Source organism: Podarcis erhardii, assembly GCF_964252035.2.
Source record: "Podarcis erhardii genome assembly, chromosome: 18".
Taxonomy (NCBI): Eukaryota; Metazoa; Chordata; class Lepidosauria; order Squamata; family Lacertidae; genus Podarcis; species Podarcis erhardii.
Window position 1 is genome coordinate 5416492 of NC_138516.1, and position 24852 is coordinate 5441343.

Sequence of the window (24852 nt, forward strand, 5' to 3'; positions counted from 1 at the left end):
AGAAGGGGACAGAGGACGAGATGGTGGGACAGTGTTCTCGAAGCTACCAGCATGAGTTTGACCAAACTGCGGGAGGCAGTGGAAGACAGGAGTGCCTGGCGTGCTCTGGTCCAGGGGTTCACGAAGAGGCGGACACGACTAAATGACAACAACCCCAAGAAACATCGTACATACATCACAGAAGGGTTGGACTACAACAGAAATCTGAGCGCATTGTGTTTTTTTCTTGTCTGCTAGGTTGCTCGATTGGATTAACTGGGCATCCTGGCCACTCTTTTGTTACTCAGTTCCTGAATCCAGGTCGCAGGCTCACACCACAATCATATCTTAAATGTGCCGTTAGGACAGGATTTGTGAAAGGGACAATGGGGAGATTTCCCATTTCCTTCGACCTTGCGGAGAAATATTTGAGGTCATTTTGGGAGAGAGAAAACGGTTTTGGGACTTTTCTGTGGGTTTCAGACATGTGGTTTGCATATTTGTATGTGTTTGCTTTGTACATTTATGAACATCTGTTATATATATAGGGATGCAGGTGGCGCTGTGGGTTAAACCACAGAGCCTAGGACTTGCTGATCAGAAAGTCAGTGGTTCAAATCCCCGTGACGGGGTGAGCTCCCGTTGCTTGGTCCCAGCTCCTGCCCACCTAGCAGTTCGAAAGCACGTCAAAGTGCAAGTAGATAAATAGGTACCGCTCCGGCGGGAAGGTAAATGGCGTTTCCGTGCACTGCTCTGGTTCGCCAGAAGCGATTTAGTCCTGCTGGCCACATGACCCGGAAGCTGTACGTTGGCTCCCTCGGCCAATATGGTGAGATGAGCGCTGCAACCCAGGGTCATCCACGACTGGACCTAATGGTCAGGCGTCCCTTTACCTATTTTGGAAATGTACATCCAGTTCTATTTCCCTCTAAAAAAATTTGGTGCCCCCAAGATGACCTGGAAGCTGTACGCTGGCTCCCTCGGCCAATAAAGCAAGATGAGCGCTGCAACCCCAGAGCCGGCCACGAACTGGACCTAATGGTCAGGGGTCCCTTTACCTATTAAATATAAGACCTTAAAATTCTTATAACAAGTCTCTCCCCATCCCTCTCTCTACCCACTTTGGACAGTAATGTGGGGTCTCAGGAAAAGCCACAGAGGCCTGTTCGTGTAAGGTAATTCCGAAGAGAGGAATGCTACCCCCACGAGTTAGCAGATAACCTCAGCCACACTTTTGAGGCTGCAGGGCTCCAAAATAAGGCGGATGGACTCTGTCAGTACAGTGGTGCCTCATAAGACGAAATTAATCTGTTCCGCGAGTCTCTTCGTCTTGCGGTTTTTTCGTCTTGCGAAGCACGGCTATTAGCGGCTTAGCGGCTATTAAGGGCTTAGCGGCTATTAGCGGCTTAGCGGCTATTAACAGCTTAGCGGCTTGAAGAAAAAGGAAACAAACTCGCAAGAACTCGCAAGACGTTTCGTCTTGCGAAGCAAGCCCATAGGGAAATTCGTCTTGCGGAACGACTCAAAAAACGGAAAACTCTTTCGTCTTGCGCGTTTTTCGTCTTGCGAGGCGTTTGTCTTGCATTTTGCATTTTGCAGCAGTTGCATTCTGCAGAGGGTTCAAGACAAAGTAACAGTGCGCCAAGGTAGATTGGTTCTGCTTTATTGGTGACTCTGCGATGCTTCCCCCAAGGAGCACCACAAGCTTGCTAAAGCACAACAACTGCAGAACGAAACGTTACAGGGTTTCAGCAGGAGGTTACAAGATGCGCCCCGGCTGGGGATGAAGCGGTGTGGCTGCCCGCCAAACTTTTGCAGTTACGAAACAGCGCTGAAAGCAGGACTTGTGTGTGACAGACCCGGCAGCATCCCGAGCACATATCATCATAAACGTTCGATACAAAAGACACCTGGAAATATCCCTGCCTGTAGCCACATCAGTCCTAAGCGTGTGATTTCTTAACAATGACCACCACCACCCCTCGATTCACAGTTAATATCTGAAATTCCCAGAGCTTCGGCTGGTAAGAGAAGCTGCAACTGTTGTTACCCTAATCACCTCCTCCTAAACATGAACCCAAACCAAGAATCCCACAATTATTATTATTATTATTATTATTATTAAAAAAGCAAAGATGGCTTCTTGATACAAAGAATAATAATAGGAAAGAAAATGTACCACGAGGCTACTTCAAAACGATAAAGGATAAAAGGGGCAGAACCTGGGAAAAGATTTTAAATGTTTGGATGTCTCTACCCAGGCAGATGTTTGTTACTACAAACACTGGCCTTTAGGGAAGAAAGTTCACATAACCTACTTTTTGCTGCCCGCAACCCAGAGACACTCTGATATTTGTGAAGTGAAGCTCCCTCAGATATTCGGAACACAAGCCATGTGGTTTGTAAATGTAGCTTTGGTCCCAGAAAACCTGCCACAAGGCCCCTAGCAGTAAAGACCCACAGGGTAATGGGGTGTCATGCTCTGCCCTGGAATGGTGATTTAGCGAGGCAAAAGCCTTCTCTCGCACATCACATCTGCACCATAATCTCCCATAATCTGGGCACCATAATCTCCCATAATCTGGGCAGCAGTCACTCCACAATCTGAAGCCCAGCGAGCAAACAGAAACAAGACTTTCAGGCTTCAAAGCTTGCCGTTGGAACCTCATTCGGGGGAAGAGAACGCCGACGTCCCGCTTTCTTCAAACCCTCAAGGAGGCCGGCGCATCCTGGGGCCGAAAAAGGGCAGAACGGAAAACCCGGGCAAGACGGGATATTTTTAAGAAGCACAAAGTTCCACCTTCAGGCTACAAGTCCCGAGCACGCAGGGATGTCGCCCGCCATGCTGGGTCCCGGCAGGAGCGCTGCATCATGGGATACGTAGTCCAGGAAGCACGCCACACCAGTGATTAAATAAGGAGCCATAGGTCAAAGAGTCGCTGGGACGCTGGGCCAGGAGGCTGGGTGAGGGGGCGCAGTCCTTGAACCCACGGCCGAGACGGATCTGCTCCCGTCTCCTCACCCCGCCCCAGGAGGGGAGGGCGCTAGCGGATGCCGCAGTCCCCTTCCCCGCCCCGCAGCTTCTCCAGCTCGATGGAGCGCACCAGCTCTTGCACGAACTTCATCTCGGACGCCAGCTGTTTGGCCAGGGCCTCGTAGCGGTTTTCCAGCTTCCGGTACCGCCTCTTCAGCCCGTTGGCCGCCAGCGAGGCGCTCCGGGCTTCCTCCTGCGCCTGGCGCTTGAGGGCCTCCGTCTTCTGCATCTCCTGCCGGATCTGCCGCAGGTCCTGGCCCACGGCTTCGTTCTCCTCCTTGTACCACAGCTCCTTCTCCTCGTAGATGGAGCGCAGGGCCTCAATGTCCTCGCGGAAGGACTTCTTGCTCCGCTGAAGCTCGCGAAGGCCCTCCTCGGCCGCCGCCACCTCCTCCATGACCTTGGAGAAGCGCTCAAAGTTGACGTAGGTGTTGTTGGGCGGCATGCTGGAGTGGGACTTGATGGTGTACTCCTTCAAGCGGGTCGTCTTGAGGCGGCGGCGCTCCGGCTTCTTGCTGTTGTCCTCGTTGCGGACGTTCCGGCGCTTGATCACCTGCAAAGGGTCAGTGGAGAGACGCTCAGAAAAGAGGCTTGGGCAGTTGCTTCTCTTTCCTCCCTGCCATCCCCATTCCAGGGGGTCAGTCTAGAGCAGGGGTCCCCAAACTAAGGCTCACGGGCCAGATAAGGACCAAGGGACTCGTTTATCCGGCCCGCGGCGACCCCCGCCACCCGCTCTTACCAGCGCTGCGCAGCTGCCCACTTCCGGGTTGGAGGAGCACCGGAAATACCGTATTTTTCGCTCTATAAGACGCACATTTCCCCCCTCCAAAAATGAAGGCGAAATGTGTGTACGTCTTATGGAGCGAATGCAGGCTCCTTGGCTTCAGCGATAGCAACGCGAAGCCTCCGAAGCGCAGCGGGAGTGCTCCTGCTGTGCTCCGGAGGCTTCGGGTTGCCTTCACTGAAGCCTGGAGAGCGAGAGGGGTCGGTGCGCACCGACCCCTCTCCTCTCCAGGCTTCAAAGATAGCCGCCTGAAGCCTCCGGAGCACAGCGGGAGCTCCTGCCGCGCTCCGGAGGCTTCAGGTTCCTTTCGCTGAAGGGTAGATGCCCCTTCAGCTAAGGCGCAGCGCCCTTCAGCAAAGCGGGAGGAGAAATGGAAGGGGCTCCGTTTGTCCTGCCGCTTCGCTGAAAGGGCGCTGCGCAGAGAGGGCGAGAATTTTTTTTTCTTGTTCTCCCCCTCTAAAACAAGGTGTGTCCTATGGTCAGGTGCGTTCTATAGAGCGAAAAATACGGTAGCTTGTGCACATGCACAAGCATTATTTGCACATGCGCAAGCGTTAGTTCCTGTGCACCTCCGGGTCAGAGCAGGCCCGTGCACATGCGCACAAGCTATTTCCGGTGCTCCTCCGACCCGGAAGTGCTCTGAAAATAGTGTGTGCGCACGCATATGGGCACGTGCTCCTCCGGCGTGGAGACACCAGCCCAAGGAGCAGTAAGTTTGCTAACCCCTGGTCTAGGGGACGCACAGGGTCTCTCCCCACTCGGCCACGCTACCCATCCTTTTCATCTGAGACCAAAAGTTTCTTTCTTTTAAATCTTTACACATCTATTTACTTGGGGTTTGGGCTCGGGGTTCATCAGTATGCGGACGATATCTAGCACTACCTCTGTTTTAAATCGGAACCAGTGAAGGCAGTGAATTTCTTGCCTGGAGGCGGTTGGAGGATGGATGGTGGCTAATAGATTGAGGTTGAATCCTGACGAGACAGAAGGACTGTTTTGGGGGGACAGGGGGCAATCAGGTGTGGAGGACTCCCTGGTCCTGAATGGGGTAACTGTGCCCCTGAAGGACCAGGTGCGCAGCCTGGGAGTCATTTTGGACTCACAGCTGTCCATGGAGGCGCAGGTCAATTCTGTGTCCCGGGCAGCTGTTTACCAGCTCCATCTGAGACCCTTCCTGCCCACAGACTGTCTCACCAGAGTGGTGCATGCTCTGGTTAACTCCCGCTTGGACTACTACAATGCGCTCCACGTGGGGCTACCTTTGAAGGTGACACGGAAACTACAGCTAATCCAGAATGCGGCAGCTAGACTTGTGACTGGGAGTGGCCCCTGAAACCACATAACAACAGTCCAGAAAGACCTACATTGGCTCCAAGGACATTTCCAAGCACAAAATGTTGGTGCTGAAATTTAAAAGTCCTAAACGGCCTTGGCCCAGTATACCTGCAGGAGCGTCTCCACCCCCATCGTTCTGCCTGGACACTGAGGTCCAGCGCCGAGGGCCTTCTGGCGGTTCCCTCCCTGCGAGAAGTGAGGTTACAGGGAACCAGGCAGAGGGCCTTCTCAGTGGTGGCACTCACCCTGTGGAACGCCCTCCCATCAAGGAAACAAACAACTATCTGACTTTTAGAAGACATCTGAAGGCAGTCCTTTTTAAGAAAGTATTTAATGTTTGATGTTTTCTCATGTTTTTAATATTCTGTTGGCAGCTGCCTAGAGTGGCTTGGGAAACCCAGCCAGATGGGCGGGGTACAAATAATAAATTCTTATTCTTGTTCTTAATACAATCCTTTTTTCTGGGACCAAAAGTTTCTTCCTTTTAAATTTTTACACGTCTGCCTGCCTATCAAATCTATGCTTCCAGGTGTCATAAGAAAGCTGCAGAGATAGCGCAGGACAGTGCGCAGCCCGGAAATGATCTCTTTCAGCTTCTGCCTTCTGGAAGAAGGTCCAGGGTTATAAAGACTAGGACTAGCCGCCCGAGAAACAGTTTCTATCCAAATGCGATTTTGGTTTTAAACACAGTGTAAGGTAGTCTCTGTGGGAGTATATTGTATTCAATTATGGGGTATCAGAGTTTTTAGGGGGTTAACAAGGCTGGGATTGCAGGCTTGTTGGTTTTTGAATGTCTGATGTCGATTTTTCCAGTTTCGTTGTTCTGTATGGGGCAACGACAATAAAGATTATCGTATCATAACCTAACAAAAGGGGAAGGGAGGGGAAGTGCGTGAGGAGGATTCTAGAATCCATTTTGAACCTGCAGGTCACAGTCAGGGTGAGCTTGCCAAGAGGAATGTGCCCTTATTCTGCCACCACCGCCAACCCGTGAGCTCCAGCCCCTTTCGGCATCCTTCCCCAGCAGACCATCTAGCAGTAACGGCCGCTTACTGGGCAATTTTGTTTCCCAAGGAAGCAGGGAGCTGCTAGCTCCCATCTTCTCCCAACCCGCCCTCCTCAACGTCCCCTTCTTCCTCTGCTTAGTGGCTTAGATTGTAAGGCTTTGCTACCGATCTTACAAATCTGGAACCCTACAGTGGTGCCCTGCAAGACGAACGCCTCGCAAGACGGAAAACCCGCTAGACGAAAGGGTTTTCCGTTTTGGAGGCGCTTCGCAAAACGAATTTCCCTATGGGCTTGCTTCGCAAGACGAAATGTCTTGTGAGTTCCTGCGGGTTCCCCCCCTTTTTCCTAAGCCACTAAGCCGCTTATCAGCTGATCCGCTAAAAGCCGCTAAACCGCTAATAGCGCTAATCCGCTAAGCTGTCAATGGGCTTGCTTCGCAAGACGAAAAAACCGCTAGACGAAGAGACTCGCGGAACGGATTAATTTCGTCTTGCGAGGCACCACTGTACCTGGTTCAAGAGCGGGTGAGAAATATAGCTTAGGGACCGCAAGCCAACATTCTGAAACATCTCGGTTTTTACCTTAATCCACGGGTGCTCCAGGCTCTGGTCGATGGTCATCCGCTTCCTGAAACAGAACGGGGAGCAGAGGTCAGTTAATAATAATAATAATAATAATAATAATAATAATAATAATAATAATTTTATTTATATTCCGCCCTGCCCGGCCAGAGTCATGCTCGGGGCGGCTAACAACAGTAAAATTACAGTAGAAACATAAGGGGGGTAATTTAAAATACGGGTCAAAATGCAATTTAAAATGCAGTTCTGAATTCACTCCACAAATAACGAATTAAGTACTTAACCCGAGGTACCACTGTAGAGTCCTTAAGTGGGTTCCCCATCAGCAGGAGAAAATGACAGAGGCCAACCAGAGAATATTGAGAAGCAAAGCGGGTAGTAAGCCTGATCTTTATTCACGGAACTATTGCAACCAGGTTCCCCACCCACCACATGCAGGAGGAAGGCCAAACTCCGAACAATGCTGCGCAAGCCCCTATATAGACTTTTGAAATTGGCCGCCCTGTAGCCCAAGACCACCCCCCTAAACATATACATACATCACAGAAGGAGGAGGTCTACAGCAGAAATCCTGCCTGCCAGGATACCTGATAGCGGTCACTGGTTGTATCACCTGGGCAGCCTGGCCACTCTTTTGTGATGGTTAATACTTTCAGTTCCTGAGTCCAGGTCACAGGCTCAACTATTTCATACACAAATATACCCTTAAGACAGGATTTGTAAGCAAAAAGATCATGGGAAGGCTTTCCCCATTTTCCTCCCTTACCGCAGAGGAATATTTGAGGTCACTGGGAGAGTCAAAGTGGCTTCAGGATTGCTCTCCCGTACTATTTCAGACGCATGGTTTATATATTTAGATATGTGTGCATTTATGAATATTTATTCCATATTGTATGGTTACCAGACGCCCCCGTTTCCCGGGGACAGTCCCCGGATATACAAATCTGTCCCCGGACAAAATCCGTCCCCGGATTTCATTTAATGTCCCCGGATTTATATTTTAAGTGCTGTAGACTTATTAGTAGAGAATTAGTAGAGAAAGGTTTGTTTTCTGCTGCTCCAGAGAAGCGGACACGGAGCAATGGATCCAAACTACAAGAAAGAAGATTCCACCTAAACATTAGGAAGAACTTCCTGACAGTAAGAGCTGTTCGACAGTGGAATTTGCTGCCAAGGAGTGTGGTGGAGTCTCCTTCTTTGGAGGTCTTTAAGCAGAGGCTTGACAACCATATGTCAGGAGTGCTCTGATGGTGTTTCCTGCTTGGCAGGGGGTTGGACTCGATGGCCCTTGTGGTCTCTTCCAACTCTAGGATTCTATAATTCTATGAATGTTGCGTGATTGGTTCAACGGCACAAGACCAATGGGGACTTCCGGCGAGTCAAAATGGCGGGCGTCACGGCAGTGAGCAGCTCCTGAAGCCAGCCAGAGCCAACTGAGCTACCAGGCTGGCTCTGGGCTGCTGAGACTGCCGCCGCCGACAGGGAACTGGGAACACCCAGCGCATCAACTGGGGGAACCACTGACACACGGGCCCACGACCCAAATCGAGCTGGGAGTGAGAGTGCCTTGCCACCCGGCCGACTGCCCAGTGGCGCTCTGGGGCCAGGAAAACCCCAGACCCAACGCAGAGACAAGGAGAAGAGGAGAAAGAAGAGAGGGAAAGAAGAAGGAGAAAAAAGAGGGAGCCCCAACCTTGCCACACCGCTGCGGAGAGGTAGGAGAGCACTAGGAGGGCAAGGACATGTGGCCGAGCCCAGGCCCAACCCAGCTAGCGCTCCAAGAGACCAAGCCAGGGCCCAGACGAAGGCCGCGCGACAGAGAACATAGAAGAGAAGATATTACTTCTTTTTTTAAAAAAAACACTTTTTAAAAATAACTTTTTTTTCTTTTTTCAAAAAAAAAAAAAAGGTGTCCCCAGATTCTTTGAAAAAAAATCTGGTAAACTTACTATATTGGAGATCTTAAAATTCTTATAAGAGGTGCTTCTAGCGGGTCACACAAGAAGCGACTTCCTTTGCAATGATTCCTAGAATCTTAGATTTGCTGAGTCAGAAGAGGGTCATTGAAAAAATCAATGTGGTGCGCGAACTCACTACAGTGGTGCCTCGCAAGACGAAATTAATTCGTTCCGAGAGTTTTTTCGTCTTGCGATTTTTTCGTCTTGCGAAGCACGGACTTTGGAAAAGCTTCAAAAATCACCAAAGTCTTCAAAAACCTCAAAAAAGGCTACCACACCGCGTGCTATGAGTTGCTCCTCGAAGTGAATGCACGGTTTTAAGAAAAAGGAAACAAATTTGCAAGACGTTTCCGTCTTGCGAAGCAAGCCCATAGGGAAATCCGTCTTGCGAAGCAACTCAAAAAACGAAAAACTCTTTCGTTTTGCGAGTTTTTCGTCTTTCGAGGCATTCGTCTTGCGAGGTACCACTGTATTCTGTGACATTATAGAGCATGGATGGGAACCTCCTATCCCTGGGACAACTTTGACCTGCCAGGTTGTCCAGTTTGGCCCATGAAGCCATTTCCCCAAAACCGCGTTCACTTCTCAATCCGCAGACCGCTGCAGGGAGCAGGATTGGGCCCCTCTGCTGATAGTCCCGCTAGAAAGTCCTGCTTTCTCAGCACGTTCCCACTGGCAAAGCAGCCCCCCCACCCCCCTGTCAGCTTTGACCGCCCACCTGTCAATCACCTGACATCATGACGTCAGGTGACTGGCAAGCGGTGGCTCTGCCCACCTGTCAAAGTTGACCAGCCGGGTAGGGGAAGAGGCAAACGCGAGGCTGCGAAAATCCCCTATCCCTCTTCTATGCTTTTAGAAGCTGCACGAAGCGGCAACACATGAGCAAGTACAAGCTAAACAGGTTTTGTGCACAGGTGTCTCACGCTGCCTAATTTATTCTACTTTCTCCCCGGTTTCGGGAGAGGAAGGGAGAGACATCGGAGGCCTTGAACAAATGTAGGTCAACAGGAAAATATATATTTGCCTTGGGAAAACACCCTTTTCTCTCATTGTTGTCGTTTAGGAACATCTGGCCTGGCAAAGAGATCTGTGCAGCCTGGCAAAGAGATCTACACTGGCTCCCAGTACATTTCCAAGCACAATTCAAAGTGTCGGTGCTGACCTTGAAAGCCCTAAACGGCCTCGGTCCAGTAGACCTGAAGGAGTATCTCTGTCCCCATCGTTCTGCCCGGACACTGAGGTCCAGCGCCAAGGGCCTTCTGGCGGTTCCCTCACTGCGAGAAGCCAAGTTACAGGGAACCAGGCAGAGGGCCTTCTCGGTGGTGGCACCCGCCCTGTGCAACGCCCTCCCACCAAATGGCAAAGAGAAAAATAACTACCAAACTTTTAGAAGACATCTAAAGGCAGCCCTGTTTAGGGAAGCTTTTAATGTTTAATAGGTTATTGTATTTTAGTGTTTTGTTGGAAGCCGCCCAGCGTGGCTGGGGGGACCCAGAAAGATGGGTGGGGCATAAATAATAAATTATTATTATTATTATTATTATTATTATTATTATTATTATCCCAAAGCTTGCGCCGATCGCATTAGCGTTGCACTGAGAGAGACTGAGCTATGAATCACGAGGTTCCGCGTTCAAATCTCACTGCTGCCATGAACATTGTGGGGGTTGGGGTAGGCTACATGCAGCGACGGACAAATTTGGCCCTCCAGCTGTTTGGGGACTACAACTCCCATCACCCCTAGCGAACAGGTCAGGGATGATGGGAACTGTAGTCCCAAAACAGACACCCATAACCCATCACCCGAGTTTCGTACTTGGGATCCTTGACGAGCAGCCGCCGAATGAAGTCCTTCGCCAGCTCGCTGGTGTTGCTAAAGTACTCCTCGTCAAAGTCATAGTTGACAGCAGAAATGTTGGTCAAAGTTTCCTGCTTTGTTTCGCCCAGGAACGGAGAGGCGCCACTTAAGCTGAGAGGGCAAAAGGATAAAAAAGGAAGAAGAAACGGCTTTATTTAGGCGTTTTGTAACTACAGTGGTGCCCCGCAAGACGAACGCCTCGCAAGATGGAAAACCCGCTAGACGAAACGGTTTTCCATTTTGGAGGCGCTTCGCAAAACGAATTTCCCTATGGGCTTGCTTCGCAAGACGAAAATGTCTTGCGAGTTCCTGCGGGTTTTTTCCCTCCCCCCCCCCTTTTTCTAAGCAGCTAAGCTGCTTATCAGCTGATCCGCTAAGCTGATAAGCCGCTAAAAGCCGCTAAACCGCTAATAGCGCTAATCCGCTAAGCTGTCAATGGGCTTGCTTCGCAAGACGAAAAAACCGCTATACGAAGAGACTCATGGAACGGATTAATTTCGTCTTGCGAGGCACCACTGTACTAACCAAACAATTTAAATCAGGCATATCCAAAGCCTGTTTCAGGGGCCTAATCCAGTCCATTTAATCCAATCCCCATGGCAGTATATGTCCTGGTGTAAAATCCTTAAAAAATCTCAGCAAAACTTCAATCCTAAAAAAAAAAACACCAACTCAACAACTTTGGGGTAAAATTGTAAAAAGAGCTCAACAACTTTGGTCGGGCCTCATGCGTGGCAAAGCTTCCTCAAAGCTTGGGCACCCCTGATTTAAACCATCAATAAAAATCCACAGAATTTTTTTTAAAAAGTAATTTTTAAAGCGGGAATCCAAGTCGACGAAGAACATACGATACTCTGGAATCGAAGGCTAGCAAAAGGCTGGGAGGGTTAAGTACCGTATTTTTTGCTCTATAAGACTCACTTTTTCCCTTCTAAAAAGTAAGGGGAAATGTGTGTGCATCTTATGGAGCGAATGCAGGCTGCGCAGCTATCCCAGAAGCCAGAACAGCAAGAGGGATTGCTGCTTTCACTGCGCAGCGATCCCTCTTGCTCTTCTGGCTTCTGAGATTCAGAATATATTTTTTTTCTTGTTTTCCTCCTCCAAAAAACTAGGTGCGTCTTGTGGTCTGGTGCGTCTTATAGAGCGAAAAATACGGTACATAAATAGGTAGAATTGTAGAGTTCCAAGGGGCTCCCCAAAGGTCCTCTAGACCAACCCCCTGCCAGGCAGGGAGCACGGATAAAGCATCCCTGACAGGGGGCCAGCCAACGTCTCTTTAAAAAGATCCGATGGAAAAACACCACCTACAAGCATGATTCGAACAGAAGAGCACTCTCCCCTCCCATCTAGATGGCTCTTGTTATCTCGTTATGATCTTTACGGTATCCGCTGCTCTCGGCCCCCAAGGCTTGCTTGACCCCAAAGCAAGCTGTTGTGCCCTTCGACCACCAGAAGCGCAGCTATGGCTTCCTGGCTGGGCTAAGATCTCCACCCACCTTGAACCCGAGTTACTGAAGCGCTGGACCTAAAAGGTAAAGGGACCCCTGACCATTAGGTCCAGTCGTGACCGACTCTGGGGTTGCGGCGCTCATCTCGCTTTACTGGCCGAGGGAGCCGGCGTACAGCTTCCGGGTCATGTGGCCAGCAGGACCAAGCCGCTTCTGGCGAACCAGAGCAGCGCACGGAAACGCCGTTTACCTTCCGCCGGAGTGGTACCTATTTATCTACTTGCACTTTGACGTGCTTTCAAACTGCTAGGTTGGCAGGAGCAGGGACCGAGCAACGGGAGCTCACCCCGTCATTGAGGGGATTCGAACCGCCGATCTTCTGATCGGCAAGCCCTAGGCTCTGTGGTTTAACCCACAGCTCCACCTGCATCCCAAGCGCGGGACCTGGGGGGGGGGGGGAGAAAAACCCAAAACAGTAAGCTAAGCCCCCTCTTCCCCAAAGGCGCTGCACTACTCAACATGCAACCCTTCTGGAGAAGCACAGAATTGTCAAATTGGAAGGGACTGCAGAAGTCATCTATAATAATAATTTATTATTTGTACCCCACCCATCTGGCTGGGTCTCCCCAGCCACTCTGGACGGCTTCCAACAAAGATTAAAAATACATTAAAATGTCACACATTAAAAACTTCCCTGAACGGGGCTGCCTTCAGGTGTCTTCTAAAAGTCAGTTAGTTGTTTATTTCCTTGACATCCGATGGGAGGGAGCCACTACCGAGAAGGCCCTCTGCCTGGTTCCCTGTAACCTCACTTCTCTCAGGGAAGGAGCTGCCAGAAGGCCCTCGGAGCTGGACCTCAGTGTCCGGGCAGAACAATGGGGGTGGAGACGCTGCAGGTATACTGAGCCGAGGCTGTTTAGGGCCCCCTGCAATGAAAGAATCTTTCGCCCCACGTGGGACTAGAACCCAAAACCCCGAGGTTAAGAGCCCCGCGCTCTACTGGCGGAGCTATGCTTGTTCTCCTAGCATAGGGCTTGACTTTGTGCAAGGTGTTTTGTTTTGAAATACTCACAGGATATAGGTGATGACGCCGATGCTCCTGGAACGAAGGAAGGGAAAGGAAAGGGAGAGGATCAAGATACTAGCATCAAAATGTCCCAAAAGACACAGAAACAAAGGGGTGGGGGATCTGCAAGCCCCTCCAAATGCTGCTGGACTCAGCCCCAGCCAATGTTAGGGATGACGGGCGTTGCAGCCCAACAAGGCCTGGTGTTCCCCAATTGACTCAACAGCTGCGCTGACACGCGGCCGAGGAGAAGCAGTTAGAAATTAGCAATAAAGAAGGAATCTGGCGGCAGAAAAGGTCAGCACCTGAGAGCATCCCTGGGTCCCAGCAGGGAGAAGAAAGGGAAGTGAGATTGGGGCAAAGGGGGAATTTTCGATTTGAGTTTCTCCTGAAATGAGGCTGCATTTCAATGTTGTATTTTAATCTTGTTTTTAAGTCGTATTTTAATCAGTTGCTTTTATACCTGGTGTTAGCTGCCCTGAGCCCGGTCTTGGCTGGGGAGGGCAGAGTATAAATAAAATTTATTATTAATTATTATTATTATTATTACTACTACTACTACAGTGGTACCTCGGGTTAAGTACTTAATTCATTCCAGAGGTCTGTTCTTAACCTGAAACTGTTCTTAACCTGAAGCACCACTTCAGCTAATGGGGTCTCCCCCGCTGCCACCGGAGCACGATTTCTGTTCTCATCCTGAAGCAAAGTTCTTAACCCGAGGTACTATTTCTGGATTAGTGGAGTCTGTAACCTGAAGCATATGTAACCCGAGGTACCACTGTATTATTATTATTACCCTGCCCATCTGGCCGGGTTTCCCCAGCCACTCTGGGCGGCTCCCAACAGAATATTAAAAACACGATCAAACATTAAAAACTTCCCTAAACAAGGCTGCCTTCAGATGTCTTCTAAAAGTCCGGTAGTTATTTCCTTGACATCTGATGGGAGGGCGTTCCACAGGGCAGGCGCCACCACCGAGAAGGCCCTCTGCCTGGTTCCCTGTAACCTCGCTTCTTGCAGGGAGGGAACCGCCAGAAGGTCCTCGGAGCTGGACCTCCGTGTCCGGGCTGGACGATGGGGATGGAGACGTTCCTTCAGGTTTCCTGAGCCGAGGCTGTTTAGGGCTTTAAAGGTCAGCACCAACACAACACAAACAAATAAGCCACGACAGATTGGAGAAGAGGAGACCTAGGAAAGGAACTTGGGCTGCCTCAGCAAAGGAGCACAAGGAGGGGAAAGAGGAAGATTTCAGAAGGTTTAGGGTCGTCTAGTGAGGGAGAGGGGTTAAAAAGCAGGAAGGAGAGGAATTGGGTAAGGGACAGTGTAGATAAAGCAAAAACAGAGCTGTTGTCTCCTGTGATGAAAGGGGGAGAGCATTTTCCCCACCAGAGGTGCTCTGAAAGCCAGAGAGCATCTGGGATCTGCCCAGGAGCTTTCCTGAAGTTCTCTTCCCAGGCCCAGGGTGCTACAGACCTTGGGAAGCGGTTCATAAACAAATAAAAATCCATGGAAACTGTGGAGTTAGAAGGCCACCCCCCGAGGTTCATTTAATCTGCAGGTGAAAAGTTCCTGGCCACCCAGCCTCCGTTGAAAAACCTCCAGCGAAGGAGATTCCCACAGAAAGGTAAAGGTAAAGGGACCCCTGACCATTAGGTCCAGTCGTGGCCAACTCTGGGGTTGCGGCGCTCATCTCGCTTTATTGGCCGAAGGAGCCGGCGTACAGCTTCCGGGTCATGTGGCCAGCAGGACCAAGCCGCTTCTGGTGAACCAGAGCAGCGCACGGCAACGCCGTTTACCTTCCCGCCGGAGCGGTACCTATTTATCTACTTGCACTTTGATGTGCTTTTGAACTGCTAGGTGGGCAGGAGCAGGGACCGAGCAACGGGAGCTCACCCTGTCATTGCGGGGATTCGAACCGCCGACCTTCTGATCAGCAAGCCCTAGGCTCTGTCGTTTAACCCACAGCGCCACCCACGTCCCATCACAGCAAAGTTACTGTGCATTAATTAAGAAGAAGAAGAAGGAGGAGGAGGAGGAGGAGGAGGCATTAAATTCCCCAAAAAATCCAATCCAAGCTTATTTTACTCACCACATATCAGCCTCCAGGCCCAAAGGTTCGTAGTTGACTATTTCTGGAGCTTTGGAGAGAGGGATGAGAAAAAAAAGAAGCATTTCTGGGACAGAGAACCACAACCAACCAGGATCTGTGCATCTGCCTCTCAAATACTTTGTGGGCCCGGATATGTGGAAATAGATTAAGGTAGAAGAGTTTGGATTTGATATCCCGCTTTATCACTACCCTAAGGAGTCTCAAAGCGGCTAACATTCTCCTTTCCCTTCCTCCCCCACAACAAACACTCTGTGAGGTGAGTGGGGCTGAGAGACTTCAGAGAAGTGTGACTGGCCCAAGGTCACCCAGCAGCTGCATGTGGAGGAGTGGAGACTCGAACCCGGTCCCCCAGATTACGAGACTACCACTCTTAACCACTACACCACACTGGCTCTCGTAAAGGATCCCTGGATGGTTAAGTCCAGTCAAAGGCGACTATGGGGTTGTGGCGCTCATCTCGCTTTCAGGTCGAGGGAGCCAGCGTTTGTCCACAGACAGCTTTCCAGGTCATGTGGCCAGCAAGACTAAACCACTTCTGGCGCAACGGGACACCGTGACGGAAACCAGAGCGCATGGAAATGCCGTTTACCTTCCCACCAGAGTGGTACCTATTTATCTACTTGCGCTGGCGTGCTTTCGAACTGCTAGGTTGGCAGGAGCTGGGACTGAGTGACAGGAGCTCACCCCATCGCAGGTGTTCGAACCGCCGACCTTCCGATTGGCAAGCCCAGGAGGCTCAGTGGTTTAGACCATCCCCTCCTCTCCAGGCTGAGGGTTTCTCCTGCTCACTCGCCGCTCACCCATCAGCCACCCCAGTCCGTCGCACTCCCCCAACATCCTGGTCTCACACATACCTACAAATTCGGGAGTGCCAAAGATGTTTTTGAACTCGTTCCCTGCTTCAATCTTGTGGGCAATGCCAAAGTCGATCAGCTTGATGCGAGGGCTTGGGACATTCTTGTCAAGGAGCATGATGTTTTCAGGCTGGGAGGGGAAAACGTTGAGAGAACACATGAGCACCGTGTCTCTGCCGCCAGAGGATCAGGGTAATGTTGTTTTTTATTATTCACAAGCTGCTCATCTGACCGAGTTTGCCCCCTGCCACTCTGGGCGGCTTCCAACAAAGTCCAAAAATACACTAAAATGTCACACATTAAAAACTTCCCTGAACAGGGCTGCCTTCAGATGTCTTCTGAATGTCAGGTAGTTGTTTATCTCCTTGAAATCTGATGGGAGGGCGTTCCACAGGCCGGGCGCCACCACCGAGAAGGCCCTCTGCCTGGTTCCCTGTAGCTTTGCTTCTTGCAATGTGGGAACTGCCAGAAGGCCCTTGGCGCTGGACCTCAGCGTCCAGGCAGAACGATGGGGGTGGAGACGCTCCTTCAGGTATACTGGACCGAGGCTGTTTAGGGCTTTAAAGGTCAGCACCAACACTTTGAATTGTGCTCGGAAACGTTCTGGGAGCCAATGAAGGTCTTTGAGGACCAGTGTTATGTGGTCTCAGCGGCCAGTCCCAGTCCCCCAGTCTAGCTGCCGCATTCTGGATTAGTTGTAGTTTCTGGGTCACCTTCAAAGGTAGCCCCACGTAGAGCGCATGGCAGTAGTCCAAGCGGGAGATAACTAGAGCATGCACCACTCTGGCGAGACAGTCTGCGGGCAGGGAGGGTCTCATCCTGCGTACCAGGTGGAGCTGGTACGAAATGTTAAAAACAACCCAATATAGGGCTGCCTTCAGATGTCTTCTAAAGGTTGTACAGTGGTACCTCGAGTTAAGTACTTAATTCGTTCTGGAGGTCTGTCCTTAACCTGAAACTGTTCTTAACCTGAAGCACCACTTTAGCTAATGGGGCCTCCTGCTGCTGCCGCGCCGCCGGAGCATGATTTCTGTTCTCATCCTGAAGCAAAGTTCTTAACCTGACATACTATTTCTGGGTTAGTAGAGTCTGTAAACCTGAAGCGTATGTAATCCGAGGTACCACTGTATGGTTACCTGACATCTGATGGGAGGGTGCCACTACTGAGAAGGCCCTCTGCCTGGTTCTCTGCAACCTCACTTCTCTCAGTGAAGGAACTGCCAGAAAGCCCTTGGAGCTGGACCTCAGTAACGCTCCTTCAGGTATTCAGAGCCAAGGCTGTTTCCGGCCTTAAAGATCAACACCAAAACTCTGAATTGCATTCGGAAACATACTGGGAGTCAACATAAATCCGTTATACGCTCCTGGCGGCCGCTCCCAGTCACCAGCCTGCGGCCTAGGACCCACATACCTACGGGACCGCCTCTCCTGGTATGCCCCACGGAGGACCTTAAGATCCACAAATAACACCACTTTGGAGGTCCTGAGCCTCAAGGAGGTTAGATTGGTCTCAACTAGGGCCAGGGCCTTTTCAGTACTGGCCCCGACTTGGTGGAACGCTCTGTCACAAGAGACCAGGGCCCTGCAGGACTTGACATCTTTCCGCAGGGCCTGCAAGACAGAGCTGTTCCGCCTGGCCTTTGGTTTGGACTCGGTCTGACCCTTATGTTCCCCTCCTCTTATGGTCTTGATTTATCAGCTACTTTAAAACGAGGCTGCTTTTTAAATTGCATTTTAACCTGTATCCTCTCCCTTTTCCCCCTATTATGTTTTTACTGTGATTTTATTGGTGTTAGTTGCCCTGAGCCCAGCTCTGGCCAGGGAGGGCGGGGTATAAATAAAATTTATTATTATTATTATATTGTGTGAGCAGGATCTCACCTTGAGGTCAAAGTGGGCGATGCGTTTGGAGTGGAGGTAGTGGACACCGTCCAAAATCTGCTTGAGGAACTGCGTGGCCTCCTCCTCCGTCAGCGACTCCTTCTCAGCCAGGAAATCGAAGAGCTCTCCGCCCGAGACCAGCTCCAGGATCAGCACCACGTCCGTCTTGTTCTCGAAGATGTCGTGCAGCGTGATGATGTTGGGGTGCTGGATCTCGCGCAGGATGTCGACCTCCCGCTCGATCTCCTCGCGGCTCACCCCGCGGCGGCTGGAGGACAGGCGACGCTTCTTGATGAACTTGGCCGCGTATTCCAGGCCGCTCTTCTTCTCGCGGCACTTGCGCACGATCGCAAACTGGCCGCTGAGAGGGAGAGAGAGGGACGGAAAACGTTTGCTTGCAGCCATACCTCGGGTTACAACCGCTTCAAGTTGCGTTTCCTCGGGCTGCGGACGCCGAAACCCGGAAGTATGGGTTACGTCCGGGTTTCGGCGGTCGCGCATGCGCAAAGCACCAAATCACACTTTGCGTATGCGCAGAAGCGCCAAATCGCAACCCATGCGGGTTGTGAACGTACATCCCACATGGATCACGTTCGCAATGTGAGCGTCCACTATATTTCATTTTTATTTTAAATTTTGCTTATGCCGTTCAGGTTTATACATTTCACTAATCTTACAGTCCTTTTGACATTTCAAATCTTGACTTCCTTCCCCTTTTTCTGAGACTCCTATTTCCGACACCGCACATCATTCCTCTGTGTAAAGTAAAGGTAAAGGGACCCCTGACCATTAGGTCCAGTTGTGGCCGACTCTGGGGTTGCGGTTGCGACCCACTTAACACACAGCACATTCCTGACGCTCCCGTCTGCCCCAGCAAAGAAGCACTTCCTGGTTTTCTGAGCGTGAAAAAGCTGGGAGAAATCTACACTAAGTTGTTAAAAGAGGAGAAAATGTCCGTCACACGCATATTATTTCACAAATTCTGGAGTCTTTCCATAGAAGGAAAGGCCTACGGAAGAATAAAAACCTTTTTGAGCTCTGTTTTAATAAAGCCGCAGGCCGGGACATTGAAATGCAGCTATTTACATTTTTCCAAGGTGAGATCACACACCAAGCTAGCTTTCCATATACGGTTGCCGTTGCAAAAAGAAAAGGACAAGGAAGCAGAACAAAAGCAACTAAACCTGATTTATTTCTGCTGGCTATCAGCAAAAATTCATCCGGACGGATAGCAATGGGGGGGGGGGGGGAGAGAACAAACAGATTTTGCACACAAGGTTTTCTTTAAAAAAAAATAAATCAAAAAATAAGTGGACAGGCTTTGGTTTCTCAGTTCACCACTGTGTCCAAAAAGGGGGAATTTGGTCGCTAATTGGGATCTTAAATAGGGCTGCCATATTCTCAAAAGTGAAAATCTGGACAAAGTTGCAGAGGGGTTTTTTGGGGGGGGGACGACGACGAAATTGTTGAGCCTTTTTGGGGGGAACATATCCCAAATCAAATTTAAGATTTTGGGGGATTTTTACATAAGCATTTTTTATTTCTTGGTGGATTAAAAAAAAAAATTCTTGTCAATAGAAATTTACAGCCGGAAAATTTGTATAATCATTTTGTGAGATTCTCGTGACTTTCCCCAACATCCCCTAACATGGGTCCTTATTACAATAAGTAAGACTACATATCAATACGTTCTTCACAATTTTGATTTGTCCAAATGGTCCATAACCTTCATTGCTTTGCAGGTGATTCTTATAGTCCAGCTAAAGTTTTCATTTGTTTACAATGGTCTATTTAAATTATAAAATTTTCCCATTCTTTTTTAAAGTCCTTGTCTTCTTGGTTAGTTGCTGTTGTTGTTGTTTTTTACAGTTATATAAAAAAAAGACTGATTTGGTAATACTTAAGAGATAAAAATTGGTAATACTATCAGAAATACGTAGACCGATAACTATGAAGTGATTGTGAGGTTTAGTATGTTAACTGTTTATATTTGGACAACTTTTGCGCTGTGCTCTATTGGAAGGAGAAAAATGATCATAACAATTTAAACAACTTATTTTAACTAAAATAATAACGTTATAGCACATGTATCCATGTTTGTTAACTGATGTGGTTAAACAATTTTTTTTTTAAAAAAAAAAAACTTAGACTGGGTTTTAGCACACATGAAAAAACAAATCTTTATTTCCTGATGGACTATAATGTAACTTAAATAGAAAACCATCTTTGGGAAGATTTTTCCTCCAAAACTATTTTATTTTAAAAATCCAATTTATTTTTTGGGGGGGAATTGATTTAAATTATAAAAAATCCAATTTAAATTTTAAAAAATCCAATTTAAATTTTAAAAATCCATTTTAAATTTTAAAAAATCCAATTTAGATTTAAAATATCATTTTTTTTTAAAAAAAGGCATTGAGTTTTATTCACCCTGGCGGAATTTACTTCCACAATAACAAGCATACAGTGAGGCTGCCCTACGGCTACCAAAGAGGTGGCGGTGTCGCAAAGGTCTGGGGGCCGAATCCTGTGTATATCGTCAGATCAGGGTGACGCCGCAATATTGGGCAAGGATTTCGCATCACCCCCTGAAACCACAGTTGCGACACCCGTGGATTCGGAGTTCAGGATATGGGTGAGATCCTGGCAACACCCTCGCTTCCTTTTCCCAGGGGAGGAAAGAGACTGCCTCAAATTTGCTGGCCAGACTAGAATTACTCAAGACAGGAAACGTCCCTGAAATAATTTGTGCGGCTGACGCACAAGTCAAGAATGCAGAAACGGCGCAAGCGATGCTGCGGGGCGATCTGAAATTCTAGTGTGAAGTCAGAACCCGCTTGTGTGAGGCAAGCACACAGTTTGCAAACACAAATAGCCAAAATATCAAACCAGGGTCTGAGGTTTTAAGCCGTAGCGTGGCAACAGTCTCCTAGGCCGCCAGTCCCTTGGGTCCTGAAGGTTTCCTCTATTCTCCACAATTTTTATTATATTTTATGTTTTACCTTCTAGAATATTCATTTAAAGACCCTCAAGATATCAACGGGACGCGGGTGGCGCTGTGGGTTAAACCACAGAGCCTAGGGCTTGCCGATCGGAAGGTCAGCGGTTCGAATCCCCGCAATGACGGGGTGAGCTCCCATTGCTCGGTCCCAGCTCCTGCCAACCTAGCAGTTCGAAAGCACACCGGTGCAAGTAGATAAATAGGTACCGCTCCAGTGGGAAGGTAAACAGCATTTCCGTGCGCTGCTCTGGTTCGCCAGAAGCGGCTTCGTCCTGCTGGCCACATGACCCGGAAGCTGTACGCCGGCTCCCTTGGCCAATAAAGCGAGATGAGTGCCGCAACCTCAGAGTCGGCCACGACTGGACCTAATGGTCAGGAGTCCCTTTACCTTTACCTTTCAGATATCAACAACTATCCCTTCTCTTTCCATGGTTCACTTTGCAGAACATAAATTCCTGCATATTTTACAAAAGCTATGCCATTCCGTATTCCATTATTGCGTCCATCAAAACTGATTTACACTTTTGAATTTATGTTAGCGGTACCAACGTTTTCAAATATACACAATTTCCCCCCATATATTCAAACATTTTCCAATCTTCTCTAAACGTACATACTTCTTGTTTTCTTATTCTATATGAGGGGTCAGCAAACTTTTTCAACTGGGGGCCAGTCCACTGTCCCTCAGACCTTGTGGGGGGCCAGACTATATTAAAGAAATGGACGAATTTCTGTGCCCCACAAATAACCCAGGGTTGCATTTTGAATAAAAGCACATATTCTACTCATGTCAAAACATGCCGATTCCTGGACTTTCCATGGGCCAGATTGAGAAGGCGATTGGGCCGCATCCTGCCCCCGGGCCTTAGGTTGCCTACCCATGTTCTATATATTAAGTCTGTAAACTGTGCATATTCCATCAGCTTAAGTTGCAATTCTTCTTTGGCTGCAACCTCGCTCGTTTTCCATTTTGGGGCTAACAAAACAAGGGCCGATGTTGTAGCATACATAAATAACCTTTTTTTGACACCTGGGAATTTCCTTCTGAATTATCCCCAACGAAAAGGACTCTGGTGTTGTTGCTTTTTTGAAAAAGTACTTTTAAACATTTTTTTTTCCCAATTCATTACGAATTATTTCCCAATACTCTTTTACAAGCCAGTCCATTCTGTTACGGCGTCCCCGAGCTCTTTGCAAAAAGGCCCTTTGAACTAACCTGAACCAACAAAAGCTGCAGGCTGTTTATCAACGTCGCTTACACACAAACGATCACACCTTGTTTCCTATAAATTAACCCTTGGGGAACAAACATGATCTTGGAGATTTCTTGCTTTTTTATTGCTGGTAATTGTCGACACTGAGGTCCAGCGCTGAGGGCCTTCTGGCGGTTCCCTCCCTGCGAGAAGCCAAGTTACAGGGAACCAGGCAGAGGGCCTTCTCGGTGGTGGCTCCCGCCCTGTGGAACGCCCTCCCACCAGATGTCAAAGAGAAAAACAACTACCAAACTTTTAGAAGACATCTGAAGGCAGCCCTGTTTAGGGAAGCTTTTAATGTTTGATGCATTACTGTATTTTAGTATTGTGTTGGAAGCCACCCAGAGTGGCTGGGAAAACCCAGCCAGATGGGTGGGGTATAAATAATAAATTATTATTATTATTATTATTATTATTATTATTAACTAGGCTGCTCCTCCCTCGTTCCACATTCCTGCCTAATTACCTCCTGCTGTCTCTCCATGCTCTCCCCCTCTGTCAGCAATGGGACGCAGGTGGCACTTATTATTATTATTATTATTATTATTATTATTATTATTATTATTATTATTTCTCTCCCACAAACACACTATGCAACAGATGCACGACAAAGTACTCAGCCAGCTCACCTGCCCAGTTCTTCCTCCATCTCGTAGTAGTCCTCCACATTTTCTTGGCGGAAGGTGGACATCGCTTCCTCCGCCCCGCCCCCCAGGAAAAGCGTCCGTCCCCAAATTTCCAGGCGGCCCGGCGCTGGATCAATACTAAAGGAAGAGGAAGGATAAAGATCAGACAAATGTTTCTGCAACGGAGGAAAGGAAAGTGACTGGGAGTGACCGCCGAGACCATATAAGGGCAGAGGGCCTTCTCGGTGGTGGCACCCACCCTGTGGAACACCCTCCCACCAGATGTGAAGGAAATAAACATCTATTTTACTTTTAAAAGACAACTGAAGGCAGTCCTTTTTAGGGAATCTTTTAGTATTCGTTGTATTTTAATATTCTGCTCAAAGCTGCCCAGGGAAGTTTTTAATGTCTGGTGCTGTCTTGTTTTTAATATTTAGTTGGAAGCCGCCCAGTGTGGCTGAGGAAACCCTGTCAGATGGGCAGGGTATGAATAATAAATTATTATTATTATTATTATTATTATTAAAGGGACAACCACTGTAAAATCACATATTATTATTATTATTATTATTATTCCCTGCCTTTTTCCCGGGACAGGAAACTCCTTTGTCGCCTGCTACTCCCCCATCCCTAGAAATCCCAGCCATAAACTGCAGCCTCCACCCCCAACCTTCCTCCACCCCCCAAAAGAATCCCAGCCCCATTCACACACACAGCAGTTGTCCAGACCCACAGACCCCTCTGCGCCCTATCTTTCCAAAAGCGCCCCAGTGACCTAACCCCTTCCCTCCCATCAAAAGCAGCCCCACAACATCAAAAGCAGCACCCCCCACAACTTAACCCCTTCCTTCCCATCAAAAGCATCATGACTTAACCCCTTCCCTACCATCAAAAGCATCACGACTTAACCCCTTCCCTCCCATCAAAAGCAGCCCCACAACATCAAAAGCAGCACCCCCCACGACTTAACCCCTTCCTACCCATCAAAAGCATCACGACTTAACCCCTTCCCTCCCATCAAAAGCATCACGACTTAACCCCTTCCCTCCCATCAAAAGCAGCCCCACAACATCAAAAGCAGACACCCCCCACAACTTAACCCCTTCCCTCCCATCAAAAGCATCACGACTTAACCCCTTCCCTCCCATCAAAAGCAGCCCCACAACATCAAAAGCAGACACCCCCCACGACTTAACCCCTTCCCTCCCATCAAAAGCAGCCCAACCTCAAAACGTAACCCCTTCCCTCCCACCAAGTGCCCCCACGACTTCACGTCCAAAGCATCCCCACAACTTAACCCCTTCCCTCCCAGCGCAAACCACCACCCATCCCCTTCCGCCAGCCGTTTCTTAGAACCACAGAAGTGCAGAGCTGGAAGGGACCCGCCAGGGTCATCTAGTCCAGCCCCACATTTCCTCCCCACCCCCACCCCTAAGGGGGACGGGACCCCACCCTATATTTCTGGAAACTCCCCCTCCCCTACAAAGCCTTTTCCCACGAGCAAGCCCTCGCTCCCCCCCCCACGAGCCCCAGCCTCAAACCCCTGGGGTCTCAGTGCCCCACATATCTGCCCCCCGCCCCCTTTTCGCTAAATCTAGGGGGGGCCCCCCAAACAAAAGCCCCTCTTTCGCGATTTCCACTTCCAAACCCCCTTTAATGGCATCCAAAAGCAAAATAACCTCCTGCAAACGAGCGCAGCCCCCCCCCCAACCCCATAGCCCACCTTAGGAGGGCGAGAGCGCGCCCGGGAGGCGAGGAAGGCGCGTCCCCGAGAGAGAGAGAGCGAGAGACAAGGCGCCGCCTCCGCCCGCATTCCAAGACTGGCTGCACCGCCTCTCCCCATTGGCTAAAGCGCGGAGGTGACGTCACAGTCCCGGGCTCCGGCCGCCTCCCCCGCTTCCCCGGGCAGGCGGTGACGTCATTCATTCAGCCAGTTTTGTTTTTTTTTTTTTTTTTGCAGCATGCAAGCTCTTAAGGAAATGGGAGGGCCTGATCCCCTCATCTGTCTCCTGAGAAATCTCTATGTGGGACAAGAAGCTACAGTTCGAACTGGATATGGGTCAGGGTTCAAAAATT

The 24852-nt window shown here is 49.3% G+C and overlaps 2 protein-coding genes across 2 annotated transcripts in view; one reads left to right on the forward strand and one right to left on the reverse strand.

Moving 5' to 3' along the window:
- Positions 1-24852, forward strand: part of LOC309332990 (protein-lysine 6-oxidase-like) — a 285922-nt gene that overhangs the window by 25517 nt on the left and 235553 nt on the right. The gene's annotated exons all lie outside the window — the stretch shown is intronic.
- On the reverse strand, positions 1629-24624 carry DAPK3 (death associated protein kinase 3). The gene is made up of 9 exons (XM_081846298.1): positions 24500-24624; positions 22780-22914; positions 17897-18257; positions 16016-16145; positions 15141-15189; positions 13058-13084; positions 10496-10648; positions 6722-6767; positions 1629-3566 (listed from the first exon to the last, which is right to left on the reverse strand). Exons 2-9 carry the CDS (start codon positions 22839-22841, stop codon positions 3024-3026), a joined length of 1371 nt encoding a protein of 456 aa, XP_081702424.1. The 5' UTR covers positions 22842-22914; positions 24500-24624; the 3' UTR covers positions 1629-3023.

Excerpts from the sequence above, each read along its gene's own strand:
- DAPK3 (XM_081846298.1), bottom strand. The coding sequence starts at position 22,841 with ATGTCCACCTTCCGCCAAGAAAATGTGGAGGACTACTACGAGATGGAG. Across the intron at positions 15,190-16,015 it reads TGGCACTCCCGAATTTGTAG|CTCCAGAAATAGTCAACTAC; the intron begins GTATGTGTGAGA and ends CTCTCTCCAAAG. Across the intron at positions 13,085-15,140 it reads GGCCTGGAGGCTGATATGTG|GAGCATCGGCGTCATCACCT; the intron begins GTGAGTAAAATA and ends CCTTCGTTCCAG.